At 39.1% G+C, this 14,971-nt stretch overlaps 1 protein-coding gene across 15 annotated transcripts in view; it reads left to right on the forward strand.

The window, feature by feature from the left end:
• Positions 1-14,971, forward strand: part of mark3a (MAP/microtubule affinity-regulating kinase 3a) — a 67,807-nt gene that overhangs the window by 35,317 nt on the left and 17,519 nt on the right. For 9 of the 15 annotated variants that reach the window (XR_014593428.1, XM_083924456.1, XM_083924448.1 and 6 more), the window contains exons 8-14: positions 883-1,119; positions 1,307-1,447; positions 4,363-4,462; positions 9,605-9,717; positions 10,357-10,504; positions 11,782-12,002; positions 12,882-12,985. Coding sequence is in view for 14 of the 15 variants with exons in the window: in XM_083924456.1 (XP_083780582.1) it covers positions 883-1,119; positions 1,307-1,447; positions 4,363-4,462; positions 9,605-9,717; positions 10,357-10,504; positions 11,782-12,002; positions 12,882-12,985 (1,064 nt within the window). In the remaining variant the exon portion in view is untranslated. The remainder of the gene's footprint in view (positions 1-882; positions 1,120-1,306; positions 1,448-4,362; positions 4,463-9,604; positions 9,718-10,356; positions 10,505-11,781; positions 12,003-12,881; positions 12,986-14,971) is intronic. The other 6 variants (XM_083924459.1, XM_083924457.1, XM_083924452.1 and 3 more) reach the window with 1 other exon arrangement.

Below are 14,971 nucleotides of genomic sequence, written 5' to 3' on the forward strand. Positions count from 1 at the left end.
GAAGCTTTTCAAAAGCATAGATTTGCTCCTTTACCCTGTTTTATATGATTGTTAATATATTATCAGCTTAAAGACTTGAAGACGCCTGGCTATAAAGCTCATTAATGAACACGTTTCTCTTTTGTTTTATCCGTACCAAGTGTATTTCCAAAAATATTGACCTATTCATTCAATCATATAATTCAAAAGAATAAATGACTAACATTAAGATGATTAACTCTCTGAACCCCAAACTGTTTTTACTCACTGTGGGCTCATTTTTCACTGCGATACATCTGCATCTTGATAGAAACACAACCATCCTGGCGATAAAATGTCTTTTCTTTAATGTTTGTTACAGAATCTGCTCAGTGCAGACTGTTCTGGCAAGATTTTAAATGACACGTAGAATAAAGATATTCTAATGAAATACGACTATTGCGATTATATTTGGTAACGTCTTCTAAATTGTCCTTCACAGATGATGCATTCAAGGACGGTCGGACAGTTAAAAATCCAACGTTAATGTCTGTTTTTAAAGTTCCTGGCTATAATAAATGGTGTAATATAGGTGATTTCTGTAAAAAATCAAATGTGTTTCAAACCCGTCGGTGGGATTTGGGGCTCTGACGGTTAATAGAAAATAAAAATAAAACTGTGAAAATCAATAAAACCTTCTGCCCTAGTAAACAAAGAAGTGACCATGGTAACTTGTTTTCTCTTGTCAGATTCACAGCTAACTCTGCTCATCTTCTGTTTGACTGACGATTAAACTGAATTAATAATATTAAACGTAGCTTTGAAGAGCTTTGACTGTCCGTCAGTTTAAAGAAGACTGAATGAGCAGATGTTCATCGCATTAGCGGGGCAGACGTATTTAACCTCCGAACTTTACATCCTCAGGCAGAGAACCTGCTCCTTGATGCAGACATGAACATCAAGATCGCAGATTTCGGCTTCAGCAACGAGTTCACGATGGGCAACAAGCTGGACACGTTCTGCGGCTCTCCGCCGTACGCTGCGCCGGAGCTTTTCCAGGGGAAGAAGTACGACGGGCCAGAGGTAGACGTCTGGAGTCTGGGGGTCATACTCTACACGCTGGTCAGCGGCTCGCTGCCCTTCGATGGACAGAACCTCAAGGTAGGACTCCGTTTATTATGTTAAAAATATAGACATTAACACGTATTAGAAGCTACTTTCTGCATAATTTCTTCCAGCATGAACCGGACATCCATGTGTTGATTTCTTCAGATGTTCAGCGATACAAATACATGGTGTATTTTAAGTGTTTTACTAACATCCTGTTTTGTCGCCGTCCACTCTGCAGGAGCTGCGGGAGCGTGTGCTCAGAGGAAAGTACCGCATCCCTTTCTACATGTCCACAGACTGTGAGAACCTCCTGAAACGCTTCCTGGTGCTCAACCCGGCCAAGAGGGGTACTCTCGAGGTGAGGGAGGACGCAGAAAATGTAAATATACCTCTCAGTTCTTATCTCACTCCAACCAGCACGTCTGCACCATCGGAGAATGCCATCTATCCTCAACCTCTCAAGCAACCTCTCCCCTCCTCTCAGCTCCTGCACCCCCCACCCCCCCTCCCCCTTTATCATCTCCTCTGATGCCCACGGTGTCCTGTTTTCGTCTGTGTGCGCCCAGCCCACACTCTCCTCCTTTCTGATGTTGTAACCATGAATACTGCATCATCATTCTTGTTTGTACCAAAATTGTCTTTCTTGTTCACTTCTCTCGCCTTCATCTTTGAGTCAAGGGCACCTCACAGCGTTCAGGGCGGAACACGAAGCGAGTCTCTAAACTGTTGTCAGGAGAATTTACCGCTGAGTTCAATTGGTGAACCTCACTTTAAAGAAGGTTTATTCATGACCATTGTAGACTGAACCTCATGTACCAACACCATAAAAGGCATTTCAGGCTTTCCATCTTCACAGATGCAAAAATTACTGAACGGGCCTACAGGGCCCATAAGATCAGGGACCCTGACTCATAAAATGTTGCTGGAAAAAAAAATCCCCAAAATGATTACAAAGAGATACAAAATGACTACAAATTTACGCACACAGACCAAAAATGACCACATGGAGACAAAAAAATTACTATAAGGATGCAAAAGGACCACAAAGAGATGCTAAAAGACTGAAAATAGGCACAAAACTACCACATGTAGACAAAAAATGACACACACAAAATTATTAAAAATCGATGTAAAAGGACCACAGAGAGAAACAAAACGACAACATAGAAACATAAAATGTCTAAAAATAGATGCAAAACCACCACAAAAAGGTGCATGCAGAAAGATATATTAGTGACTGAGATCCAGACGAGCCAAAGTCCAGCCAAGTGGAGTCCAGGATGTCAGAAGTCGAGTCATATAAAGACCAAATTTATGTATTTATTAGATTATATGTAAGAGGTTTTGGCTTTATGGCCCCAGAACCTCTTAATAAACTTTATCAAAATGTCCTAACAGATAAAAGTTAAACATCATTATTTAATTTTCCATAATCTAATAATACTAGAAATCTTTCAACGTGTTGTTTCTTTTAGAGCGTCTGCTGGCATTAAAAATAGCCGTGTTTGATGTCAGAGGCAGAGAGGACGGGGAGGGAATCGTTCCACAGATCAATCTGAACGCTGATCACATTGTCAAAAGAGCCTCAATGATATTTCTTTTCAGCTGTAATCGTGCAGCGCTGCCTGACACCCAGCAGCATATCATTAACATATAAAACATCATCTTGTTTGAAGGGTATTTTTGGCACTTGAGCTCGAAACCGGATCAGGTTTAAAGGCAGTTTATTAAAGGGGCCATTCAATCAAAAGAGGTTGCGTTTCCATCTTCTTTATTTATGAGAAGGAAACGATTTTTATTGCATCTTGTAAGTGAATTAAATTAAATGTTGTTGGCTCGACTCTGAGGGTCACGTGTTGGCCTCAGATGCCTCATGATTGTCCTGGATTATAGCAGGCGCTGGTTACATCAGAGCACGGCCGGCGGTAATTAGTTTGGCTCTGTGCTTTAGTAACCCCCCCAGAGAGAGATTGATCAGCTGCAAATTAAAAAATAATGGTGCAAAGCAAATGAGATGCACGATATAGACGTCACTGCGGAGGGGCAGAATCATCATAATCTAGGCGCTAAGGTTGAATAACATGTGAAATATGTGCAAACTTGTCCTCTGCCTTTTCTTTAAATTTACTTAAAACATATACAACTCTGAAAACACAACAAAAACCTGAAATTATCCTTTGTAATCTGGCTGTTAAATATGTTTAAAGAAACACTTATCCCATTCTAAGCCAGGTCTGTGTCATGGCAGTGTGTGCTCTCTGAAATAGAGCAGGTTATCAGGATCATGGTTCCAAATCTTGTGTTTCTACAACGCCGTTCAGTGCCGTGTTCCCCGTTGTTTGAACAGAGGAGATAGATGTTCATGCTCATGGAGGAATTGTTGGGTGTCTGTAAATCATGAATAAGTCAGAGTGGGGTCTTGACCTTCTCCATATGTAAAGTGTCTTCAGATAACTTTTATTATGATTTGGTTCTGTAAAAATCGACGTAATTTTAATGTTTTCTTGTTGATGGAAAGGTGTTTCACTGAAGAAAGAAGTATTTGTTAAAAGGTTGTTGTTGGTGGTTTTTGTTGAGCAGCGTTTGGACCAGAAGATAGTATTTGAAAGGGTGTTACGTCAGGATTAACATGTAGTTGTCTTATTAATATCTGTCTTAAGTGTGATTTTATAGTTGTGCATTAACAGTTTGGAGCCTTCATGTGTAGCGTCATAAATTTAACTTAACATGTCCAATTTTAATTCTATTTTATTTGTAGTGCCAAATCAAGACAAGAGCTATCCCCAGATACCTAACATATAAAGTAGGTCTCGACCACTCTGACCTATTTGCTTCAGTGTTTGTCCAGCACGTGTCTGACGAGGCAGAGCGATTTATCGATCGGGCGATATTATCACAGAAATAAATTTTACTGTTATGCGCAATATAAAAACCTTTTTACAGAACACATGAAGCAGAAAACGGCGCTTGGGTTTATTTATTTTATTTTTATTGAAATGACCAGTAACTGACTGATACTTAACATGACTTTTTACCTATTCATTCTATTTTTATTTGTTCTTTATTATCTCAGTGTTTTAATTCCTCTCAATTCTCAATTCATTTCTAGAATTGGTTGATGAATAAATCTTATTTATTGTAATCAAAAAATCTTAATAGATGCCATATGTAACCAGCTGTTTCAATCTTTTAAATATCTATTTTATCCAACATATTTATGTATATTTGTCTGACTGTATCAATAAATTTCTCAGTAAATGTCGCTTCTCTAATTGTCTCACTTTGCTTTTGCAGCAAATCATGAAGGATCGATGGATCAATGCAGGATTTGAAGAGGACGAGCTGAAGCCCTACACTGAACCAGAGCTGGACATCACGGATCAGAAGAGAATAGGTAAAGAAAATCCGCTTTACGACCTTTGATGTTTGATTAGTAAAAAATACCTCCAATCTTATTTTATTACATTAACAATCTGTATGAGAAACTGTGAGAGGCGTTGTAAGCGTAGGCGAGGTCACAGCTCCACAAACGCAGAGCCGGTCTCATTATTTTCAAGACGGTTTAAAAGAAAAGATGAAACGTGATGATGAATAAATAAATGTGAGCAGTGCGGCTCATGCAGAGAGGGAGAGGGAGAGGGAGAGGGAGAGGGAGAGAGAGAGAGAGAAGCCTCCCCGTCGTGCCCTGGATGAGAGCTGTGAACGGGGGGAGCCCTTATGTAACAGCAGCTGGGGCCGGCTGTCGCTCCTCCGTCACTCAGTCACTGCAGGGAAAAAAGAAAAGACGAGGAATCCCTCAATCCTAAATAATGCATTTAAAACTTCACAAAAACATTTGCACCCCCCCCAAAAAAACATCTTTAGTTAGAGGTTGCGCTAAACTTGTTTTCTTCTGGTGACCCACTTTTTAAAAATGAGTCACTATAAGACTCATCTCAGGGCGTCCGCAGTGTTATTCTGGAATACTGTTATTTCTATTGTTCATAATGTGATAGAATATCCACTGTGTCTATAGCACTGCTGTCCTAGCATGTTTTATAAATAACTAAGGCACTTCAACAAAAACCTTTATTTAGTGAAAAAAACGAGAAATGAGAACAGTATCCAGTGTGTCAGAAGAGAAGATTTTAACAATGTTTTCTTCTCTAGGATTCAAAAATGAACAGGAAGTGTAGAGGCCACAGCTTTGAATGACTTCAGCACATCTGCCCACAGGACATCACTATTTTCTCACACTGCTCTGGTTTGATCTTGGTCCATTCTGACTCTTCCACAGTTCACTAACTGTAGTGGGTTTCTTACACATTACTTTGTTGCCAAGGATTTTCCAGAGATTCTCTATGGGGTTTAGATCTGGACTTTGGGCTGGTCATTTCATTGTTTCAATGTTCTCAGCTTCAAGGAACTGCGTAACTCATGTTACAGTGTGACAGGGGACATTGTCTTGCATGAAAATTGCAGCTGATTGGGAGACAGTTGCAGTGAAGGTATTGCATGTTGCTGAAGGAGGTTCACATAAACATTTGCATTCACCCTGTCATGTAGCTGAACAAGAGGCCCAACTCCTGCTGCAGAAAACACCCCCCAAACCATGACATGACTTTGCTAAAGTTCAATTTATTTGTGGCTGATGGGAAACATTGTTCACCGTCGGACTGGGAACGACTGAAACCAAAGTGTCTAAAAAAAGTCAGTTAAATTTGGAGGAGGAAGAGTCAGAGTCCCCATAAACCCCATAGAGAATCTCTGGAAAATCCTTGGCAACAAAGTAATGTGTAATAAACCCACTCCAGTTAGTGAACTGTGGAAGAGAGTGAGTCAGAATCAAACCAGAACAGTGTGAGAAACTAGTGATGTCCTGTGGGCGCAGATGTGCTGAAGTCATTCAAAGCTGTGGCCTCTTCACTTCCTGTTCATTTTTGAATCCTAGAGAAGAAAACATTGTTGAAATCTTCTCTTCCGACACACTGGTTACTGTTCTCTCATTTGGATCACTGTTTTTTCCCCATAAAATGCATGAATTTTTTAAATAACCAAGGCACTTCAACAAAGACCTTTCAGTACAGCAGTGGTATAGCCACAGAGGATATTCTATCAAATTCTGAATAAAAAATAACAGTTTTTTAGAAAAAATCAAGTATTAATAAGTTGTTCTCCGATTTTGGTCTCCAGTGTACGTGTTAAAAATCCATCACTGAAGCTGCCTTTGAGAGAACAGAAAACTCTCTTGATAATATTACTTTTTAAGTCGGCGCTGTTCTCCAGCAGAGACGTCGGCCGCTGTCACGTCTGAACCACCAACATTTACGTAACAGCTTCCAAAAAGCTATTCCCCTGAACAGATGACTGAAGAAAGAACTGTCTGACAAGGGCTTAAAACATGCCTTTTCATTATTAAATCTCATCCGTAAAAAACGGATGAAGAAAGATCACAGATTCTGCCCGGTAACAGAGGCAGTTTCTTTACACAGTGTTACCCTGCAGGTTGCTCAAAAACACACTCAAGTGTTTCCAGGTATTAAAGAAGAAAGATGTTTTTTTAAATCAGGACGTGGGTGTGTTTGTATTATTAGTTGACTTAAATATGTCATATCTGCCGGGTTGGATTACTCCATGTTGGTGTGGAAAGACGCAATTCGACCAAATTTAGAAGATGTCAGTCAGTAAAAAAAAAGGTGCAGAGGAAAGCTGTTAACCCACCGAGAATAATGGCATCAGCACGGCTTTCAGTGGGGTTTTTCAGTGTGACGTGATGATCAGGACGCTGCCTGAGAGGCTTTTCCACGCTGACAGCGAGAAAACTGTCAGACAGGAAGAGTCCCTTTAATTTGTAAGGTTTTAAAAAACATTACATTTGTATTTTATTTTAGCTTCAAAAGCTGCAGGAAACAATTCCCCCCTGGGATTATTAAAGTATTTCTGATTGTGATAAAACGATAAATATACGATAAAACTTTATTTATCTTGAGGGAAATTGCACAGGATAAAGAAAAGTCCATAGTTTACTCCCATTATCCCCCTGATATGATAATATAATAATAAACTTCCCTTCTATAGCACCTTTCAAAGCAAAGTTACAAAGTGCTTCACAACAGTAAATACAGAATCCAATAAAATGAAAATATAATAAAAAGAACACGAAACAACCACTACATAAATAGGAAAGGTTAAAAGGCATATATATCAATTGGGTCAAGTCAAATAGTTATTGAATAAATACTTGAGTTATTACCAGAGAGTGTGTTCATTAAATGCACAATTTAAAGGCGTGTAAAGTGAAACCACAGAAACGCTGCGACACTTCCACCCTTTACATTCAACCCACAAGTGAAGCGCTGCAGGATCAGATATTTAAAGCTGAAACATACTTGAGTGATTGAAATTCTTATTTCGAACAAGAACACAATAAATGAATGACAAACATTTGCTGATTAGAATAACATGTTTTGAAAAGAAGTGGGAGGAGTTTACACTTCTTCTGATTTTAATTAACTTCCTTAGTCAAATAAAATGTATTACTAATATGTTCATATCAAATTCATCCATCTTTAACCTCTTGTCCCTGTCGGGGTCGCGGGGGGCTGGAGCCGATCCCAGCTGACATCAGGCATGAGGCGGGGTACACCCTGGACAGGACGGCAGTCTAACACAGGGTACATAGAGACAAACAGAGACGGACAACTATTCACACCTACGGGTGATTTAGAGTCATCAATTAACCAAACACGTGCGTCTTTGGACTGTGCGAGGAAACCGGAGAACCCGTGGGTCCCAGCCATAGTATCAAAACTTTAAATCAGAAAATCCCCAATTTAAAAAAAAAAAAAACGATGCAAAAAAGAATAAATAACAAACTATTTTAACTATTTGAATTAACCTCCCTTAGCCTTAATTATTATTATTATTATTAACATTTTCATTTCATTTAGTATTATTAATATATCATTATCTACAGATGTATAACTTATATGTTCATATCAAATCTATACTATAACTTCTTGCACTTTTCTCACAAAATAATGTGAATATATATGTATATCACTATTGATATATTATAGTATCAAAATTATAATTTTATTCAGAAATAGTAAAAAATAATAAAAAACAGATTCAAACATAAATGAATAAATAAACAATTTACACCCAATGAAATCAAACGCCCTCATCCGTGTACCCTGCAAGAATCATTTCCTTTAACCTCTTTTTAAATAGTTTCATGAGCTCTGATTAATTCATTAAATGCACAATTTAAGAAAGTGTGTTTCCAGAGGAAACTTAAATCCAAGGCGAAAACAAGACGCTGACCCTCTCATGATTCATCTTTTTAACACGTTCACTGAGAAACAAAACCTGGATGAGAAATGTTCTCCAGCATGTTTCAGATAGAAGTCTTTTAAAAAATTAAACAGACTGCGTAGTGTTGAGACGAAAGCGTGAAAGCCTTCATATGATACCCATGCGCACACACACACACGCACACACATAAATGTTTTAAGCAGATCTGAGTGGATCTGCAGCAGGGAGCACCACTCTGCTCCACCTGGCTTGTTTCTACAAACGTGAGCTCGAGGACAGGGGGGAGGCAACACGTCACAGTGGCGTGTGCGTTTTTATACTCACACACACACTCGACCAATCAGCATCTTTCTACTTCTGATTGGTCGAGGCAGAACTGGAGAGCTCACCCACTCACCTGAATGATTTTACACGCCGTCGTACAAACATGTGCAACTTAATATTATTTATTTAAGAAGGGACGATGCATATTAATCAACACGAGCGCTTATTTTATCTGCAGTCCCTGGCACTTTGATGGCATTGAAAGAAAACACGCAAGAGCCCAAACAAAAGCACATATAAAAAGCATAAAGGCATAAGCATAAATTCTTCTACATCAGGGGTCCCCAAACTTTTTCAGCTCAGGACCCAAAGGAGAAATGACCCAGAAAGACAAAAATTGAGAGTGCAATGATCACAGAAGTCACACTCGATGCTACCTCGGCCATGAGCACGAGTAAGAGAGGGGGAGCGATGGGGAGGCAACGGTACACTTCTCTTTGACTCGATACTATCATGATACTGAGGTGCCGACTCAATATGCACTGGGATTCTACAAGTATCTCAATTCGATATTACCGTCAAGAAGGCACCAAATTAGCAATTTATGTTACATTTCTACTACAAATGACTCACTTTCAATACAGATTAATGTTTCCACCGGTGAAGTATTCCTTTTAAAAACACATTTATAAAGAATCACCTCATGGAGATTAGCTGCTGGCTATAATCCTGCATATTTACATGTAAATGTTTATTACTATGCACTGTTTTAAATAAATCTAAATCTGAGACCAGCGTAGCAAAAAAGGACATTCTTCTTCTACTCTAATTAGGGAAATGAATTCACATATCACAGCGTTGTTATGCATTTAACTCTGCCAATGAACCATTTTGTGTCCCAACCCTAACTTTGAGAAATACTATTCTATTATTGTATTTAAAATAAGCACTTGTGTGTGTGTTTTGTTCTGTGCAGATGTGATGGTGGGGATGGGCTACAACCTGGAGGAGATCCAGGACTCTCTGGCCAAGATGAAGTATGACGAGATCACAGCCACATACCTGCTGCTGGGCAGGAAGGCGTCCGAGGTACAAACGATTACAGCATCAAAATCTAATATTATATCACTGGATTATAATTCATGATCATTTAGCTGAAAAACTGAATGTGGGTGAGGCAGAAACCTGTACAGACTTGTATGAAAACAGTCAAATAAATCTGTTTCAATCTGATACAGAAGAGTCAGATTGTAGGGTGTATATGTGTGCGGGGTTAAAGTTCAATAGCATCTTGAACAAATGAAAAGGATCTATTTTGCTTCACACTAACAGCTTTTGTCAGCAGAGCATTTCATAGTCTGTGTTGTCGTTTTCAAGTTTTGAAAGTTCAGATTAAATAGGATGCTTAATCTATTAACAAACAGGTGACACATTTTAAAACGCATTGTAATTTGTAAACCCTCTGTTGGAAGCTGTCAGACAACATACTTCTGTGTGTTTATACATAATTAAATTTCATTTAATGCAATGAAAAAGTGCAGTAATCAGTGTACTCTTCATACTGTATATAAATTTACCAAAGAAAAAGCTTGAAAATGCACCTTAAAATGCTTGAAAACTGCTTTAATTTGACTTTGGGAAAATGTGTAGGAAAACCTGTGATTTCCAGACATCTACCCCAGTAATTACAGCATGTTCTGACTGCAATCTGTCTGTCTGTCCTCCCAGCTGGAGCCCAGCGAGTCGGCCTCCAGCAGCAACCTGTCTCTGGCCAAACCGAGACCCAACAGCGAGCTCAACGGCCAGTCGCCCTCGCACCTAAAAGTCCAGCGGAGCGTCTCCTCCAACCACAAACAGAGACGCTACAGCGAACAAGGTCAGACTCTGTCGCGCCTCTCTGTCCTCATGAAGGTCCTTTTCTGTCAGTAGCTGATAAAAGCAGTTAAATCAAACCAGTCACATGGGGGAGGCACTTTAACCTTTTATCTTATTTGCACAGCTCAGTGCTGTCTGCTCTGATGAAACGCTTCATCAGTGACTTCAGTTTGTGCTTCTTTTTCCTCTGTTATATGTGAAATAGCTTCACTCATACCCTGTTTCGACCATAATCTTGTTCATAATCTTGAACCAGTTATTCCTGTTTTGAGAGCCCAAGAACCAACTCTCTGCCAGGAAAACTGGTTCCAGAGCGGCACCAAGCCACAGTTCAGTTATGCACAATAAATATACACAGTTCCTTTAAAAAAAGCATAGAACCATGAACAACTCGGAAAGCAAACATGTACATCTCTGGTGTGATGGTAGTTTTCATTAAACACAGCTCCAGTCATTTGATTCTGACGTTGCCTGTAAAGACAAAAATTGGGGGATCATTAATTTTACCTGCACTGTGATCAATACCAGGTGGTGTGTGTTGGGAAAGGGTAACTAACATTAGCGCTAGGGGGCTGATGTTAGCCTCAGACATATACAGTGACATAATGACGTGGCCCTCTAGCCTCTGAAAAACCAAACAGGTGAAATAATCCTTTTCTGTATGTTTGTATTCGTAGAAATACATTGTTTTACCATGGCTGTAAGGTGCTGGAGAAGATAGAAAATGGACCTTGAAAGAGCTTGAAAAGTGCTTAAATTTGACCTTTGAAAAAGTGTAGGAACCCTCCTGAAATGATGTAAGAAAATAGTAAAAAAAAAATCAAAATAAAGCAATGTCTCCTAGCTTCTCCCAAGTCCATGTTGATCAATTGTTTTTTAGACTGTTTTTTTCTGAACACAAGCAAAAATATTCAACTCTTAAAAAAACAGCAAATATTCACATTTGAGAAGTTGGAAACGGTTAACTTTATTATATTTTTTCAAAAATCCCAAATAGTTGTTTATTGTTGTTGATTAATGAACTAAATAAATCCAGGGTGGTTTTCTGGTGGGAGAATGGGACTTAAAGCTCCTTAATGTAACAAAACGAGTAAAATCACCTTACTTAAAAATACCTAAATGTGCTGAGGATTACGTGCTCCGTCACTTTGAGTGTGTGTCAGAATTTCCAAATGTAGGTCGTCTCATTTTAGATTAACAAAGTCTTTTTGCCGGAGGTGCAAACAGCGTCTTTGAGTCATCCGTCACACATCTGCCTCCCTGTTTCTGTCTCTGCAGTCGGTCAGAACGTCCCTCCGGGGATGTCTCATCCCAAGAGGAGTCAGACCACCACGGCGGAGAACAGCAGCGCCAAAGAGGAGGGCGGAGTCCAGCTCCGTAAACCCGGCACCCCGGGGAGCCGCGGGGCGCCGCCCGCCAGCCCTCTGCTGGGTAACGCCAACAACCCCAACAAGGCCGACATCCCCGACCGCAGGAAAGGCGCCACCACCGGCCCGAGCGTGAGTTGCTTTATTTGTTAACCATCAACGAGACTCATTTACTTATCTTTTCCTAACAAGTCTCCATTAGGTCTTAAAAAGCACCGTAATTATTTAGAAGACATCGTTCTATCCAGATCAACTATTTCACTAATCCAGAAAGGCTTTCAACTGTAACTGAAATATAAAATCAACACCAGATGTCACAGAATATTTGAATTATTTAATTTGTCATGTGCTTGTTGGTCCTGCTTTTCTTATCATAGTCTAGATGTACTCTTCAGGTAACCTTTGTTAGGATTTAGCACTGTAAACAAAATTGAAATGGAATTATCTTTAGATATTTTTCGTTTTCTTGAGCAATATGGGAATTTTTTTGGACCGATATCGATTTAAGAGAGGAAAAATTCACCGATTACTGATTCTGCCACCGATATTAATGACTGAAACGTTTTATCATAGATGTTTCTAATGCCTTTATGATTTAATCAAACATTTCTACTGAATCATTCAGAGACTTTTCACAGTAAATGTCCCTCAAAGTGTGTCAATTAATTATTTGTATTATAATTTATACAAATGTGACTGCTAAGGTACTCAGAAGAGAAATAAATATAAAAAAATATTTATGAGACCATAAGTACAAATAATTATCTATGAGGCCATAAATAAATAAAAATAAATGTTTATGAGACCATAAATAAAATAAAATAAATATCTATACGAAACCATTTCAAAATCACAGCAGTCTGTATTATATGTTCTGGAAAAAAGGTTTTCACATCTGAAAACATACGCTGATACCGATACGTCTGTGATATTATCCGTCTGTCTTTAAAGTGTTGTGTATTTTCAATCTAGTTTGTATTAATGTAGCGTCACGTGTGCTCCTCTCTGCAGAATAACACTGCGTCTGCAGGTATGACCCGGAGGAACACGTACGTCTGCAGTGACAGAAACAACACCGACCGCCTCTCCGTCATCCCCAACGGGAAGGAGAACAGGTGAGAGAGGATGTCTGTTGTCTTTGACCCGGTTTCATCACAACAACAAAACAAAGCTTTTATAGTTCTTTGTTCAAGAACAGTTCATTTAAATGAGATTATGGTACATTTTTGCGGAACCTGTTTTAGAAGCCAGTGTGTTTATTTGTGCTTTCCTTTGCCAGTATTGTGGTCTGAATGCTGTTTTAGAGCTTTTGCTACCCAACAAGAATGCAGAAACTCAAATGTGGTCCAATTCAAAAAGCTAGTGAATCTGGATTTCCAAAAATATCAACGTCACACACTGGTTGAACTCTGACAGCAGTGTGAGGTTGAAGAAAAGGTTTTCTTTTAGTCTCATCCCTTTTTCTTTTCTTTTAATTCTATTCTTTCTTTCTTGTGTTTACTTTCCCTTTTTTCTCATCATCTTATTTTTTCATTTCTGCCTGTGTGTTTGTGGTTTTTCGGTGGGGATGTTGTTGGTTTTTTTTCACTGTGGCATGACCAGCATGACTGAGATGGCTTGTGCCACTAGCCCCTACTCTGGCTTTTCGGCCGCTGCGTTCGGTGCCTCGTCCAGTTCGGTGCGGCTGATGTATCAAACCGTCGGCCCTTTGTACGTTTGCCAGGCAGGCAGGGCCACGCTGCCCCACTCCTACTACGATCTGGACTACTGCACGCCCAAGTAAGACGGCAGGGCCTCCAAACCCCCCGTCTGTCTCCTCATGTCTCAGCCCCTGTTTGGCCCCACGCTAACCTCACACCTCCAGCCAGCTTCACACTCTGTAACCCCTTAACTAAACCATGGACCCTCTGCAAAGAACAGAAAAGTAAAGCAACTTGTTTTTGGTGGTCAGTGTCTGAAATTTCTATTCATCAGACTCCATCAGGTGAAAGAAAAGACTTAACCTCCCAACAGTGCTGAGCTGATGCCATGAACTACGATCAGAGTGAAAGAAAAGGCTTGACTCTGCTTTATTAACAGCTGTTCAACATGTGCATGGCTCATTTTCTTCCCTATAAACCAAAACTAACCTATTACTGTGGAGATTGAACAGTACAGTACATTTTTGCATTGAAAATCAAATTTAGCATTGACAAGGGAAACATTGGCATAAGATTTATTGAACCTGTTAAACACGCCTTGTGTCCTTGCAATGTTTCCAAACAAATAACACAATGTCTACATCTTATTTTAGGAAGAAGGAAATGATCTGTGGGGTGGAGTATTAGTTATATTATAATGTACATTTTAACATGCATTTTATTGAGAATAATGTGCAGGAAGTGACGGTGTAGAATCATTCAGTCATTCAATCTTTATTCCCGAGGACTACTTTGAGAGGACGACTCTCATTTTTAATATAAACAATAACAATTAAACTATGATAACAGACAGACATTATAGACACAAACATGAGCGTCTGTTAAATCATCTCCTAACCCATGCAGAAGCATTTGGGTGATTTTTCAAAAAATGTCCCAATGCCGTCAGAGAATCAATATTTAAAGTGCAAAAACTACAATCTTTCTGACAGGGTTCGTACAGGTGCTTGAAATCATGGAAATGCTTGAATTTTAAGCTTTGAAAAGTGCTTGAATTTTGGATAAAGTGCTTGAAATTATACACATTTCTTTCAACAAATAGCTATAGAATAGAAATATAATTTAATTTCGTATCGTTCTGTTTTTACAAAACTATTTTAGTTTTTTACAACATAATACTAACTGTTTTAACGTGATTTTTATTGTTTTTTTTTTTTTAAAGAAGTATGTTTAACTTTGTATTTGTAGAAATATGTAACTGTAAAGTGCTGGAAAAGCTTCAAAGTGGTCGAAAAGTGCTTGAATTTGACCTTGGAAAAGGTGTAGGAATCCTGTTCTAAATTAAGCCGAGGAGAGAAAAAAAGGAAGCAGCTTTATGCATCGACATTAGCGCTCCACACCAAGCGATCAGAAAAATGAATAATAAACTCAATCTAAATAGGTCACATCATGAATGTCACA

Source organism: Echiichthys vipera (assembly GCF_963691815.1).
Source record: "Echiichthys vipera genome assembly, chromosome: 12".
NCBI lineage: Eukaryota > Metazoa > Chordata > Actinopteri > Perciformes > Trachinidae > Echiichthys > Echiichthys vipera.